General features: G+C 49.4%; 1 protein-coding gene across 1 annotated transcript; it reads left to right on the forward strand.

The window, feature by feature from the left end:
• The first annotated feature begins 1,591 nt into the window (after positions 1-1,591).
• Positions 1,592-14,320, forward strand: CHGA (chromogranin A). Its single transcript, XM_023927671.2, has 8 exons — positions 1,592-1,822; positions 2,413-2,459; positions 6,176-6,269; positions 6,692-6,760; positions 8,868-8,966; positions 10,611-11,114; positions 11,573-12,045; positions 13,793-14,320. The coding sequence occupies exons 1-8, from the start codon at positions 1,777-1,779 to the stop codon at positions 13,874-13,876; spliced, it is 1,416 nt and encodes a 471-aa protein (XP_023783439.2). The 5' UTR covers positions 1,592-1,776; the 3' UTR covers positions 13,877-14,320.
• The last annotated feature ends 1,037 nt before the right edge of the window (positions 14,321-15,357 follow it).

Here is a 15,357-nt window from a genome sequence, read left to right on the forward strand (position 1 = left end):
TTCTCACTTAGGAATATATAGGAATTTACAAGCTCAATAATGCTCAGTTTTTCAGACTCAGAGACTTAAATGCTGTGGTGTATCCTGGATGAGGGATAGGCCATTGTATATGGCCCCCATTTCCCCACCCCCTTAGTAAATAATTCAAAAACACACACACCCTGAAAAAAAAAAAAAAATAAAAATAAAAAAACAAGCCAAAACCAAACAACACAATAACCAAAAAGAAAGGATATTTCTTATTCCTGGAGGTTCCCCATGGATCAAGAACTGTCAAGGATGTTAATTTCATAGACTTACAAACATTTAACCATCCATCACTACCATCCACAAAGCATTGTTCAGAAGATCAATTTATTTCTATCTTTTCTCTGCATTTAACTAGAAAATGCAATAGACAAGAGGAGCTTTGATTTTGTATGAATGGCCTTTTGCAATCCAAATGTGCCTTTTGAAGCATGCATTTAAATCAGACAGATATTAGAGGACATTTGGGAACACATTTCCACGTGCACCTGGAAAGAGAAAGAGAAAATGATGGTGCAGTCTGTACTGCCTAATCTCATAGAAAAGTTCTTGTCATCTTAGACAAGATGACATGTGATGACCTTTTAGTTTCTCCCTAATTCCTTGAGTGCAGGACTCTCTCCAGTGAGCAGAGTGAGGCAGGGTGGGGAAGAAAGACGGCACATTTTTCTGAATTTTGTTTTCTAGTCTAAGTGCCTGCATTTTGTGACCTTTGAAATTGTTTGAAGAATAGAATGGAGTGGCAGAGCAAGAGTAGCTCTTGTCCTAAAGAAGCATTAGAGTCACTTTAAACAAAGAATCCAGCTGATTGACCTGACAGATGCTCCATCCAAAGAACAGAGAGGCATTTTTTCAAAAGCATGGAAATACTTGTGACTAAGAGTATTACACAGTTGTTTCCTCTCTCTCCCTTGTCAATGCAAACTGGCGGCCAGGTAATCTTGGTTACTTCAACTTTGGAGTGTAGGGCATTGCTAAAGAATGTTATAAAATATTGAACAAAGGGTAGCAACCTATTAAAATTTTGTTTGTAGAGTCACAGATGGACAGCAGATGCACCAGCCTTTGATCTTTAAGCCAAATAATATCCTGCTAACAAACATTTCATAGAACTGCTGTGACTTACCATGTCCATTGGCAAGCCCTTTTCATGGTGACCAATTCCCTGGAGTGGAGACCTTTAAAAGGCATCTAAAAATTGCAGCACGTGTCCTAAACTTCCATGGTCAGTGAAAGACAAGGGGGCCCTGGGCACTGCTGGCTGGGACACACGAGGTGCCTCACGTTTGGCTACAGGTATATAGAGAGAGGGCACTTGTGCAGAGGTGCTGCAGATTGCCAGTGTCAGGTGAGGTGCTGTAAAAGTGGTATCCTGGAAACACACCTCACAGCCTTCCTGTGCCTGCAGAGCCTGAGATGATGGAGCAGCCAGAGCCCGACACCTTTGCATGGGCAGCCGGGGAGCTCGGGGCTCCTCCGACACCCGGCGAGTGATGGAGGCTGATGGGAAGCCTGTGTGCGAGGGGAGGGGGCAGAGGAGGAGGTGGCTTCCTCCTGACGCCATTTCCGAGGGCTGAGATATATAAATGAGCCGGTTGCTGCAGTGCCCCATCTGGGATCTTCAGCCAGGGCACTGGCGTAGATACACAAGCTCCGTGCTGGTCTCCCCCCGGCACCTCGCCTGGAGCCCCCACGCCACGACAGTCTCGCCCTCTGCCCCTTTCTCCCTGCCTCCATCCCACCAGAACCATGAGCCGGCCAGAACTGCTCGCCGTCCTCCTCCTGGCCGTGCCGGGTAAGTGGGGCTGGGATGGGTCTGTGTCTCCCTGGGTCCCCCGGCAGTGCTGCCCCCGCCGGCCCCACTCCGCCCGCGCCTCCAGCACCGCGGACAGGGACGGCCCGGCCCCTTCAGCACCGCGGACAGCGGCCGCCGCAAGGTCACCGCCGAGCTCCGCACGGGCCCTGCAGCCTAGACACCTTCCCTTCCCTTCCCTTCCCTTCCCTTCCCTTCCCTTCCCTTCCCTTCCCTTCCCTTCCCTTCCCTTCCCTTCCCTTCCCTTCCCTTCCCTTCCCTTCCCTTCCCTTCCCTTCCCTTCCCTTCCCTTCCCTTCCCTTCCCTTCCCTTCCCTTCCCTTCCCTTCCCTTCCCTTCCCTTCCCTTCCCTTCCCTTCCCTTCCCTTCCCTTCCCTTCCCTTCCCTTCCCTTCCCTTCCCTTCCCGAGAGGCACAGTGCACACATCCAGCTGCTGCACCCAGGGACAACTTCCATCAGAGAGAGATGCCCCTCTTCTCTACTCCCATTTTTGCAGAATAGTGTTTCTCTGCTTGTCTTCCAGATGAGATGAGTAACAAGTTCTCTTTTTTCCCCCCCTCCCTTACCTTATAGCTGTCTCTCTTCCTGTGACAAATGACATGAATAAAGGCGACACAAAGGTAAGGATGAGCCTGCAGTGGAAGGGTCAAATGAAGAGAAAGCATGGGATGTTTCACCTCCACCTAGGTGGCTGGTTTGGGGCTGCTCCCACTGAAATACCCTGTAGAAAGTGCCAGGAATTTGCATGAGATCCCTCAAGCAGGATCCATCTCTGCTCCCTTCCTAACAGAATCTACCCTTTGTGCATCCGCTTCTGGGCAGCCAAGGAAGTCCCTCAGGATGTGGCAGAGGGATCAGGCAAGCTTGTTTAAAGAGGAGATGGAGGCTGGGTATAACGCTCCTTAGTCCTCCTATTTTCAGCTTTTCAAAGCTCCCAACAGGAGGTGACTCAAGGGAGAGTGGGGGGAGATGTGATTCAGAAACTGTGTATTTGGGGGTGTATACATATGAGTTTGTATGTGTGCTACTTAAATATGCATGCTCTGGAAAAATAGGCAACTGGTACTCTGAGCTTGCTAATCCATCCTCAGCTCCTGCTCAGGCTGTCTGGGTGGCTACGAGCAGTGCAGGACTTGGCTGACCTCTCCAGCCCTCCTTTACAGGCTTCTGTGCACAGATCTGTGTCACACCCTCCAACATTTATAGCTGCACTTCACAAACGTGCACTCCCAACAGCCCTTTGGCACCTAAATGCTTGGATAGGGGGGTTTGCCTGTGTTTGTCTGTGTCAGACACGACTCCCTGACCTCCCCACCCTTCCCCATCTTTCATGTGAGCTGATCTCTTGGCTGCCCAAATTAAAATTTCTTTGAAAATTCATGTCCATAAAGGAAACTCCAGCCTTTTCCCTTTTTCCTTCTTGTATTGTTTTGTGTTATGAAATCTTCCAGCCACATAATGTTTTTCCCCGGGCAGCAGCAGAGGAGGGCACACTGCTGCCGGTCTCACCACAGGCTCCATTGCAGGTTACCTGCAGGATGTGTGCCACGGGCAACACCTCCCTGTGTCCTGGGAGACGTGCCTGGGCCTGGAGAAGGGTTGCTTTGTTAAGACTTTTAGCCTGCTTAGCCCTTGCTGGGACTGAGCCATGAGCTGTGAGACACTGGGTGCCTTCCTCAGGTTGTGTGCTGCTGAGGAAGGGGGCTTGGGACAGGCACTTACCCCCTCAACGTTCCATGCCAGAATGGGCACCTGATGGCACAACCCATTAATCACATGATTTTCCTTGTGAGGTCCATTCCCCAATATATTCTATGTGTAAAAAATGGCATTTTTGTGGCAGTTGGTGTGACTCTATGGAAATGCTTCCACCAAGGAAGGACTTTCCTGAGACTGCCCCCCTTCCCTGGGTATTACACTGACACAGGCTCTAGCTGAGAGCAAAATCAGCTGCCTGATTGAATTTACTGCAATTGGAAGAGGCCTTTAGGGCTTTCCTGCTTTCACCATCCTCTGAGACACAGCATTTCAGGGAAGGAATTCCTGGTCTTATGGAACAGATTAGGGCAAGGATATCATCACATGAATACAGTAACGAGCACTGCAGCTCTTTCTACACACCATGCTCTGTGCCACCAGCATTTGTGGGTGTCTCAGAGCTGTGTAATGGCTAATCAGCACCTGCAGGGCAGCTCATCAGACTTTCCATAGGGAGCTGAACAAGACCAAAGCATTTACAATGTATCTGGTGTTTGCTCACTCCTGTGCTTGAAGGACACTATTTCTCACTTACAACCATACATTTTAAGAGAGTATAGCTGAGCTCAAATATAGAGAAGTCTGTCCTTGCAAGGGCACAACCCTTTGGAGATTTCTGTGTAGTGACATTGTGAGCTGCTCTTAAGGATCTAGTTACATGCTCATGGTTAGATGATAGCTATGGCAAAATTCCAGTCTGAATTTCTGTACTGGATTAATTACACTCATTTGGAAAGGATCTCCTCCATTTCCTGATGCAGGCTGTTGTTTCATGACCTTGTGAAGTCTCACTTTGCAAGATCTCCTCTAACAAAAAGACAAGGAGAGTGTTGTAGGATGACTGCACTCTTCATTTCATTACCTTACTAAGCTCCTCCACAGAGTTGAATGTACTTCTGTGGTGAGTGATGTGTTTCTTTGTGCTCAAAGACCTCAGATAAGCTTAGAAGTCTTGAAAAAATTGAATAGAATATTTCATTGAACCAGAGTCTTACTTCTCATGCTGAGAAACTCTTTATTTCTGAAGCTGCATCAAATATTGCTATAATAAGTGGGTCCAGAGGTTGGGAAACATGAGAGGGAAATAGCAGAATCTGGGGTTTTTTTTCTATTTAGAGTGACTGAAAGTCATCTAAAATCAGTATTAATGGATTTCTTGTGATATAGGAGAATGATATCAGGGAAATTCCCCTGCTTTCTTTCTTTTCTTTTTTTTTATATCTTTCCTGTAGCATTTTTAATCCATTAGGAAATTCTCTCAAATTGTGTAAGGCATAGAGTTCAGCATTTTATGGCTGTGATCTGCAAAAGTAGTATTCTCTCCTTACACAGGGTGAGAATTTTCCCATTCCAGCTGTCCAGTGAATATATCCAAGTGCTTGAATGAACAGCATTGTGGATGACTGGGGACTGCTGACTTGTGTTTAATTTCTACTGCAGCCACAGTGCTCTGCTCTCCTGAGAATGGTACATTGTGAGGGAGGTCAAGGCTCTCAGGGCTGCCTACTGAAATCATCAGGAGAAAGAGGCTCAGTAGTGAATTTTCTGCCTCCAAGGCTTAACTTACGTTCTTTTTTTCAATTTAGCCTCTCTTTTTTTCTTTTTTTTTTTCCGCAGCCAATTGTGAGCCCTGCATTCTTCCTAGATTGCTTTATAAATAATGCTCCTTTTGAACTAAGCAGCCTGATTCCTACAGCACCAGACTGTAGTGAATGCTTCTGTCCTGTGTGATCATCGGGGTCTACATGACCACACACTAAGGCTCCCAGTAATAGTCTTGGCATGGCAAGGATGCCTGCAATCTCAGTGCAGGTGGCAAATTAGATAAATAATGCTCCTGGTTTTATACCAACAAAAAGGGCTGCTGGAAAGAGTGGGCCCAGAGTTCATCCTGTCTGAGAAGCTGTGTCAGAACTTTGCTTTCAGATGAACTGCCATCATGTAGAGCTCTTCCAGTCTATGATAGATTGCTTGAACACTCAAAGCACAAGATCAAACACTTCTCCAAAGTATCTTGTCCTTTCTAGGGTTTAAGAGCAGTTTTTCTCATCTATGTTTGAAAGTAGTTTGCCTCACCTCACTTTCCATGCCTGGCTTCAATCCAACTATGATGTCTTTCCTAGGGTTTGAAGAGCTTTTAAGATTTCAAGGTCATCTATGAACAGCTATGACCACTTTTTGCTCTCTACAACCTCCACTGAGTCCTTTTATGAGATGCAGGTTGAGATACATTGACTTAAAAGAGGATGATTTTGAATTTTCTGTGTATATATTCAGATACCCTTTACCCTCCAGATGTGCTCAGACTCTGGGACGGTCTGAAGCCATGCAATCCTCAGCTGAATTGTGTTTCATGTGGAAGAAGCTCTTTCCATTGTCATGTGTAATTTGCTCACTTCTCAGTCGCAGGAAGTACCTTCTGTTCCTGCGTTAGGGAAAACAGGAACTGCACATTCAGTTCTGGCTTGACCAGAAAAGCAAGATCTGTGCCATCATCTGCTTTACTTTAGCCTTGGTAACAAGTAGGAGCAAAAGACAAAAACCCAGTTCTTTAATTAGTATTTTTGTCTCTTTCTAGGTGATGAAGTGCATTGTAGAGGTCATCTCTGATACTTTATCTAAGCCAAACCCGCTGCCGATCAGCGAGGAATGCCTCGAAACTCTCCGAGGAGGTACTGCCCCAGACTTGGCTGGGTATCAGCAAAAGCAAATCGGATGAGCAGGGGCTGGTCCTGCCCTGACCAACTGAGCCCTGGCCTCTGGACCATTATCAAGGGGTCCCTGACATGTTCACCTTCCTCTTCCACTGGGCTGTACTGGGCCCCAGGAGCAGGGATGGAGCCACTGCTTGTCCCAGGCCATGTCTTGAGCTGGCACTGTGGCCACAGGGGTGCAGGGTGATATCAAACTGCTTGGCTGTCATAGGATCTTGCTGTCATCTAGTCACACAGTTAACAGATGTGAGAGCAAATCAGGCCAAGAGAGAGAAAAGAGCAAATGAAGAAGGAGTTTCATTTGGGGTTCTATTTCATTTCCTGGGGCTGGGGGGAGATTTGCTTTGACTACTTTCTGTACTAAGTCTTCCCTGTTGCAGATGAACGAATTATTTCTATCCTTCGGCACCAAAACTTATTGAAGGAACTTCAGGAAATTGCTGCTCAAGGTACAGTGCCAGTATATTTTTTGGGAATGTAACTATAGGGAAGAATGTTTTCTTCTATTTTAGTCCCTTATAGAGTTTTATTGCTTGTTAGGTTTTGTGTTTGGTTTTTTATCTTATATTGAGATCACATAAATATGCCCCAGGAAATGTAGTTCCAAGACTTTCAGCAGAGATTGTGTGAGTGGGGACAGGAATTTTGTTTATAACAACTTCACTATGTATCTGATAATTTTCATAGCTATCAATGTAACTTGGTGGTGATGTAGAATCTAGACATTTTGTGGTGGGAGAACTCTAAAAGGAAACAGTGTAATTTAATTCAATAAATAATCACCAGCTCCCAAACTAGAATTAAAGGCAATAAAACCTCTGCTGTCTGTGCAGCTGGAGTCCAGCACTAAAGCCAGTTGTGGCAGCAGGGAAGCCCCACTGAACAGTGAGTAAGACTTGCACCTAGAAAACCTCAGTGAAAATATTCTTGAGCTAATAGGTATTCTTGATGGCTTCCTTAACTCAAATGCAGATTTCTTTGGTTTGGAGAGGTGCAGGCTGCTCACCATTGGCCAATGTGGGAGCAGCAGCAGCACCATGGAGCTGTGCCAAGGGATGTTGAGGGAAAAAGGGACATTCTCAGGTGCCCAGTTGCCCAGAGCTAACATGCAGGCAAGGCTGCTTCAGATCCCTCTGTCTGGGTGAGGCTGCAACAGGGCTCTCCCCAGGCTGCAGGGAGAGCACCTGGCCGTCCCTACTCCTTCTCCATGGGGTAACCAGGGGGCAGCTGGGCATCACCAGAGAGACAATGACTGGGCATCCCTGTGCCCAGCTCCGGTGTAGTAAGTCTGCCAGAGATGGCTGGAAGGCAGTGCCACCAGAATGCTTTCAGAGCAAGGGAGACACAGGCAACAGAGAGAAGGGAGAGGAAAAATTCAGGAAGTCAGTTGGGAGTCTAATGCAGCTCCCAAACCCATGTTTTAGTCACTACCCAAATGGTGGAGGGGCCAGATGGTCAGTGACCTCGGATGGACTCCACGGATGACCTGGTGATCCGGAAGAAAGAACACATGGTCTCTTCAGTATTCTGGGATGTAACTGCCCAGGCACACCAGGGATTTGAGGAGGAGCACTCAGATATCAGACAGGCTGTGCCACTCAGCATGAAGTCCACGAGAAGGGACTTGTTTCATGGAGGTGCACCTTGCCCCACTCTTTCCTCAGCCTGAGCCTATCACACCACTTAGTCCCAGGGTAACATGAGATCCAATCTACAGATCACAGAGACAGGGGGTGGAACAGTCTTGTAGACCAAGGGAAAAGCAAAGGTGTTAATCTTGGTGTCCTCTGTGTTGGTGCAGCTGATTCTGCTCAGGCTGGAGAGCCCACATCATCCAGTTCTGGACTAGGGGATTGGGCTGGCAGCACTGGCTCTTGTCCTTGCATTAAGGCATAGAAGCAGGGCATGAGCTGGTTTAGGCAGGGCTTGTTTGGCCTGCAGATCCCATTGCTGGTTGCCAGGACAGCTGCAGCCTGACTTCCAGCTCATGCTGCCTTCAGACACCTCTCTCTAGGGTGTTGTATTTTTCTAGCAGGCTCCATAATCCCAGAGTTAACATGTGGGGCCTTGGAGCCCCAGACTACCCCTGCAGTGGGAATGAATGCTTCTTCTTCCTCCCAGCAGCCAGGGGAGAGGGGCCCCCACAACCAGGCTGGAGGATACAGGAGCTCTCAGTGCTCACCTCAACAGAGGTACATAGGCAGAATCCGGCAGGAGGCAATTTTTATCTTTCAATGCTCCTGTGATGAAGTCTTTTGTTGCCCCCAGTGTGCTGCAGTTCAGCACCTCTTATTCCCTAGATCTCCATCAATATTAGTTTTCCTGGCAACCCTGCTTCTCTATTTAGAAATCATTTTCTATCCTGCAGATGATGTTTTTGATTGTGGTTTTGTTACTGCAGTTGATTCACATACCCTCCAGTCTCACACCTCCCAGCTCCCAGGTAGATTTTCCCACTGTAGCAAATATAGAGGGCACAGAACTATTTTCCTACCTCTGCTTCCTGAAACACAGAAAGGACTCTTGCCTTTCTCTGCTTTTTGTAACTTGACACAGGTGCCAATGAGAGAACTCAGCAGCAGAAGAAAAATAGCGGCTTTGAAGATGAACTTTCCGAAGTCCTTGAAAGTCAGAACGACAAGAACAAGCAGAGAGGTCAGTGTCAGCCTCCACCACCGGGAAATCCAGGTCAGGCTGTAAACAAAGATCTTTTTTCGAACAGCCTTGATATCTCCATCTGCTTCTCTTCTAGGCATCTTCTTTGATGCTGGTGCTGACACACAGAACCAACCTGGTGTGTTTGCTTTGCTCTTATTTACCAGTTCAAACAACACAGTTTCTGAGTTATAGCAACTGGTGATGGTCAAGTTACCAAAGTGATGCTGACTTTTGCACCCTGCTGCTGACTCTTTCACTCATGTATAACACTTAAAATGAGTCACAGCCAGGGAAATCCCACACTGAAAGAGTCAGTGATACAGGCAAGGGTGATCTGGGTTTTTGCCTGCCGCTCTTGTTTCCAGGCATCTATGATATTAAGTAATGAGTCTCTGAAGAGAAAATTGAAACACACACAGTGCCCACACCCACACACCCCCACAAAACACCTGTATCTTGGAAAGATCACCTTCAGCTGGGATTTCCCCTTGTCAGTGTTTCTCTTACTACAGACAGCCAGTTTAGCAGAAAGGAGGGGTTGGCCCCTACCTTCTTCTTTGTCAGGAAGACACAATGCCAGTGTGGGGAGATGTGGCTCCTTCTCCAGCAGCAGCTGGGTGCCCACAGAGGGTCTCACGCAGCTCTGGGGCACATGGCTGGCCCACAGCAGCACAGCACTGCTGTGACACCAGTGCAAAACATCTTAGAGCAGTGAGTGACAGCCCCAGAAGCTGCTGCTGCTGCAGCCAGCACTGCCAAAATCCAGCAGGTAGGATGGTGGCACTGCATCTCCCTACTGCCAAGATACACCTGAAACTCTTGCTCTGGCAGCATGGAGATGGAGGAAGATGAAGTAAAGATGAAATGTGGCACATGGGCTATCCAGGACCACTGACAGTCTGGTAGCACCAGCACAGTGTCACTGGTGGCCACCAGGCTTGTGTGACCAGCTCTCTGCATCCCCTCATCCTGGCACTTACCTTGTGCCCTCCTTGGGGCTCAGGCCTCCCTGGGGCTGCACTTACCTTTCCATATCTCTCTGTCTTTTAAACTCACATATTTTCTTTTGCAAAGTGTTTTCTCTGGCTAATAGTATTAAAAGAAGCCAGTTTCCCGTGAGCAAGAGCAAATACTCAGCCCACATTAAACTCCTGCTGAGTAGTTCCTTTTCAGAAGCAGAGGCACCCCTCCTCCCTCCAGCACCCTGTGAACAGGGCTGGCTGCATCTTCGGCCTTGTGGGAGAAATAAGGATGTGATGTGAGTGCAACACTGAGAGCAGGGAAAGCTGTGCAAGTGCCTTATTACACTCCTAAATAATTTCATTTTACATGCAGTCTGATTTCATGCAGGGTGAGTTCATGGCTGGCATCTCAAGAGATGGTGATGAGGACTGTGCTGCAGCAAAACACTTCAGCATATGTTTAACTTCAGCCTTGCAACTCTCTCCAGGAGCACAGGCACCAGAGAGATCACTGCCTTGCTTGAATGCAAACATATGCTGAAGTGACTTGCAAAAGGATCCATGGGCTGGTTAAGCAAATTGCTGAGTGGGACTGAAGCTCCATAAGAAATGCTTGGCCTTTGCTGGTGGTGAAATGAGCTCTCAGCAGAGGTGCTTCTTCTCGTTTCTCCCTCTGTAGGTGCAGCAGGGGAGCGCCCTGAAGAGGAGCAGCCCACAGGGTCCCTGGCTGAGCTGGCAGCACAGAAACCCCAGCAAAATGAAGACTCAAGAGAGGAGGGAAAAAACAGCCTGGAGGAGAGGGAGCCCAGGCCACGGGATATCGACCCTGTTGAGAAAGAGGACCAGGAGGAAGCTGAGAGCAATTACATCAGGGATTCAGAGGATACCCATCGAAACAAAGTTCTGGACAACCACATTGGCAAAAATTTCAGTGAGGATGAGCAGCACCAGCAAGGGGATGAAGAAGAGGAGCCCAGAGGCTCCAGGGACAGCCTGGAGCTTGAGGATGAGGGAGAAGAACCATCCAGGCAGGGCCAGGAGCACAGCAAGGAGGTAGCAGGGGAGCATGTAGAGCAGGAGGATGATGGAGATGAAGCTGCAGAGGAGGACCCTACTGAAGCAGAGAGATCACTCGATTTGGCTGAGGAGGATGAGGAGGCTGAGGAGATGCAGAGAGGTGACAGTATGTATCTCAGATTGCATTGATCCTTTCTGGGGTGAGTTGAGAGGACTGAGACAGATGGGTTAGAGACTTCAAAGCCAAAAAAGTTGAGGCAGTTGCTTACTGAGTTTGCAGAAACACACCAGCCAGCAGCCACCCAGACTGCACCACAAACATCTGACACATGGGCCTGTTCACAGCAGGTAGCACAGGCCCTGCAGCTGCCTTGCTGCTCAGCTCTCATAGCTCCTGGGGACAACTAATTCATCTTCCCTGAGCTGTCTACAGTGGTTTTGACTGCTGCCTTGACTCAAGCCCCATTACTGACATGGCAACGTGAGAGTGGGTATTTCCAGAATCCTGGGAAAGCAGGCCTAAGTCAAGAAATACATCTGGCATCACCACTGAAGGCTCAGTTCAAAGGTGGACCTTAAACAGGTTAACAGTTGTGTTCACTACTTTGTTTGATGCTCTTTCAGATAATGATGATGAGCTGGGATTTGGAAAAGATGTGCGGAGCTCTGAAGAGGAGGAGGAAGAGGAGGAGGAAGAGCAACCCCAGGCACTGAGAGGAGGAAGGCATCGCCTGGAGAATGAGGAGATGCAGGGAGAAGAGGATACCTTTCAGCCCAGGGATGCCAAAAGCGATGAAATGGAGGAGGAGTCCTCCAGGGAGTGGGAAGACACCAAGAGGTGGAACAAAATGGATGAGCTGGCCAAGCAGCTGACATCAAAGAAGCGCATGGAGGAAAATGACAGTGAGGAAGACCCAGACAGGTCCATGAAAAAGACATTTAGGTCCCGCAAGTATGCCTTCCGTAGTCCAGAGGAAGATGTGAGAAGGTCATGGAAGCGTCACTCGAAGGAGGACAGCAGTGAAGGAGGTTTTCCGCTTGCTCCCATGCCTGAAGAAAAGAAGGATGAGGAAGGCAGCGCTAACAGGAGAACAGAGGTTGGTGTACCTAGGCTTAATAATAAATCCCACCCAGTTATCCAAACTACATTTGGAGATGTGGATGGTATACTGGCATTAACGTAGACAGCAGTGGTCCTCTGTGACATTAAGTTGATACTTAGTGAACTTCTAGTTATTCAGCCTCAGGTATTATTGAGGTTTTCACCTGGCTGTGCCTTTAGTTTTTATCCTTGTTTTAGTGACTAGTGCAAAAGCATTCCCTGCCCCCCAGAGTCATGTCTCCAGTGACAGGACTTCTGCACTGGCCTGTGCTGGACTTAACTTACAGCTCCAGTAACCAGAGCTGTAACTGGAGTCTAGGGGTAGTCTTTGTGTCCCAAAGCCCTCGCAAATCAAAATGAATGCTTTCCCTTTCTCAGGGATGGAGTGAGTAATGTCAGACCTCCTACAGAGATAAATCAGGGGTGCAGCTGTGGTGAGAGATCTGAGACATTGGAGTGAAAATGGTTGACAGATACAGAAATACATCTGAGCCAGGCTTCCACAGTCAGAGATCTTCTTCCCTGATACCTTGTGTGGTGCTACATAATAGCTCAGCACTTCCCCAGCAGCCAGGAACTGCTGGTGAGTTTACCTTTGTGCTGAGGCCCAGCTCCAGGCAGAGTTGACTTTGGGTAATGCAGGGGGCTGGGCTTGGGCTTTGTGGGCCTGACATAGGCCATGATCAGGTGCCTAGGAACAGGCTGGGGCAGCAGGTGAGTGAACCCAGTTGGCTCACTTGCCTCAGTTATACACCAAGCCATTGGCCAAAAATTGCCCATCAGCATCCCCCCCATGAGAGCATCTCCAGTTGTGTCAGTTCAAAGCAAAGCCAAAGGTCTCAGCTCGAAGCAGGGATGCAGTGGGGTGGGCTGTCCCATCTGCCTCCCACCACTCTCTGCTCACATCCCACATCTCTCCCCCAGGGAGTCTGCTCCTCACCTGCCCCTGCAACCGGCTCTGGGGTGCACCTTGTCTGTGAGGCAGCAGACTCAGTCTCCAAATGGGGATTGGAAAGAGATTGCTGAGGCTGCAAAACAGCTGTGTTTACAGCTGCAACAAGACTTTTTGTTTGGTTGGCTTTTTAAACTAGACTGGGGCCTCTGGGAGTCAGTGAAGAAGGCCAGGCACACAGCAGTGAGGGAAGGCACAGGCTCTGGCTGCTGTCTTGTCCCCTCTTCATTTTTGGGCCATGGGGCTCTGTGGCTTGGCCAGTGAGGCCAGCGTGGGTAGCTTGAGCCTTTGAACTGATGGCTTCCTCAGTCACTATTTTCCCAGAAAAAGTATCTTCTGCTAGTGGAGGTGCAAGCAAAGGGGTCCCTGACCCAGGGAGGGGAGAGGGGACACCACTGTCCACTGCATGGGCAGGGCACATGCTGCACTTCCCGTGCATGGCAGGAAGCGATGCCCATCCTGATTTGATGCCACTGACTGTGTTTGGCAGAGCCTGCTCCAACCCCAAGTTCTGGGGGCACAGCCCTGGGGCTGTGTTCTGGGGGCTGCCCTGGCAGGGCACGGGGGAAGGATGGCAGCTGCCGTGTCTTGTCCCCATCACTAGCACCAATAATTAAATATTAGGGCAGAAGTAATCAGTGCTGTGCACACTCATCTGTCCAGAGAGACAAATGAGGGGATGGGGCAGGACAAGGCTGTGCTCACGCCCTGGGCAAGGCTCTCTGAAGCTCTGGAGGGGGTGAGGGCAGCCCACCTGTGGTCACTGACACGTCCTGGGTTTTTGTTGCAGGACCAGGAGCTGGAGAGCCTGGCTGCCATCGAGGCCGAGCTGGAGCGTGTTGCCCACAAGCTGCACGAGCTGAGGCGAGGCTGAGGCCCAGCGCCCCCAGCGCCGGCCAAAGCAGCGCCGCCACCCTCCTCCCTCCCACCGCGTGTTCATTTCCTGACCTAAGAGCAATTAAGCCGAGCAGAAGCACCGTGCCCAGGAACCGACCTCGCTAGCGCCCAGGCCTGCCTCCCTCGCCATAGTGTTGTGCCCATTGCCGCTGCCTCACCTCACGCTGCCCTCTCCACACGGATGCCCACACGCCCGGCAGGGCGCCCGTGGGTGCCAAGTGCAACCTACATGTGTATTTTCTGTCTGGGTGGGGTTTTCTCCCTCTTTTTTTTAAAAGACAGGACAGCTTTCTAGAAAGTTCTTTCACCGGTAGTTTCACTGGGTAAAAAACTGCAATAACTTGTTATCTTTTGATTAAAACCTGAAAACTCTGACTGTAATATATTCTATATAAAAAAATTTATCTAAGGAAAAATAAAACCACAGTGGGTTCCTTCCTTTGTTTTGGCAGCTTCAGTGTCGGTTGTGAGCATGCTGCAGGGCCTGTACTGTCCTGCAAAGAGCGGGGGAACGGAGAGCTCCCCTCACTCCAGACACACGGTGATGGTGCTCCCTCCTTACCCAGCTCCAGCGCTGCTGCTCTCTGGGGCCTGGCACTGGGGACACGTCCCTGTGTTCCCAAGCACTGAGGGGCTCTCCCTGCCCACCCGGGGGCTGGGTGGCTCAGTCCCGGCATTGCGTGTTCTGGGTGCTTCAGTGACACTGGGGTCACAGCTGAGGCTCATCGATGAACACAGAAAACACTGTTAAATGTTTAAACACTGGGGCAATCCTTGACCAAGTCAAGCCATTTGGACAACACAGGAGTAGGTTAGAAAGAGGTTAACAGAGGCCAGTCAGGAGAAGAACTACTGGTCTGTTCTCCCCAGAGGTGAAGGGCTATCCTTCACCTAAGGAGATGGCCCTCTGTGCACTGGCTCACGGAGCCAGCTGGCACTGTGTTTACAGGCAGAACTTTTCCATCCTTTGGGCTCCAGACCACAGGACAGCTGGAGGACCAAGGAGTGCCTGGGTTAGCAAAGCTGGCCCCAAAATCTCTGAAAACTGATCATATTTTAGATATTCTATGTGCATTGGCAGGAGATGGAAAGATCCACCCACTGCCAGGGCTGTATTCAAGACCCCCCAGTCTGAAGCTCAGTTCTCTCCCATCACCTGCAGCCCACAGAACAGTGGAGATGCTCAGAGAATGGCTGCCAGGTTTTGAACTTGACTTATTTCTTTATTCTGCAAAAAACCTCAGTTGCTGTTGGCCTGTGGAGTGCATTACATGGGGAGTGGGTGTGGTGCCCAGAGCCGTACCTTGCCCATGGGATGAGCTTCCCCAGGGAGGGCCAGGAGCTGCTGAGCAGGCACTGTCCTCGCCCCCAGCCCTGGGCAGCCACTCAGTGGTAAGAGGAGGTGTTGAGGCCAAGGCACAGCCCAAAAGCTGCCCTGGCACGGCACAATCCGGGACA

The sequence above is a fragment of the Cyanistes caeruleus genome, chromosome 6 (genome assembly GCF_971803275.1).
Source record: "Cyanistes caeruleus chromosome 6, bCyaCae1.hap1.1, whole genome shotgun sequence".
Lineage (NCBI taxonomy): Eukaryota > Metazoa > Chordata > Aves > Passeriformes > Paridae > Cyanistes > Cyanistes caeruleus.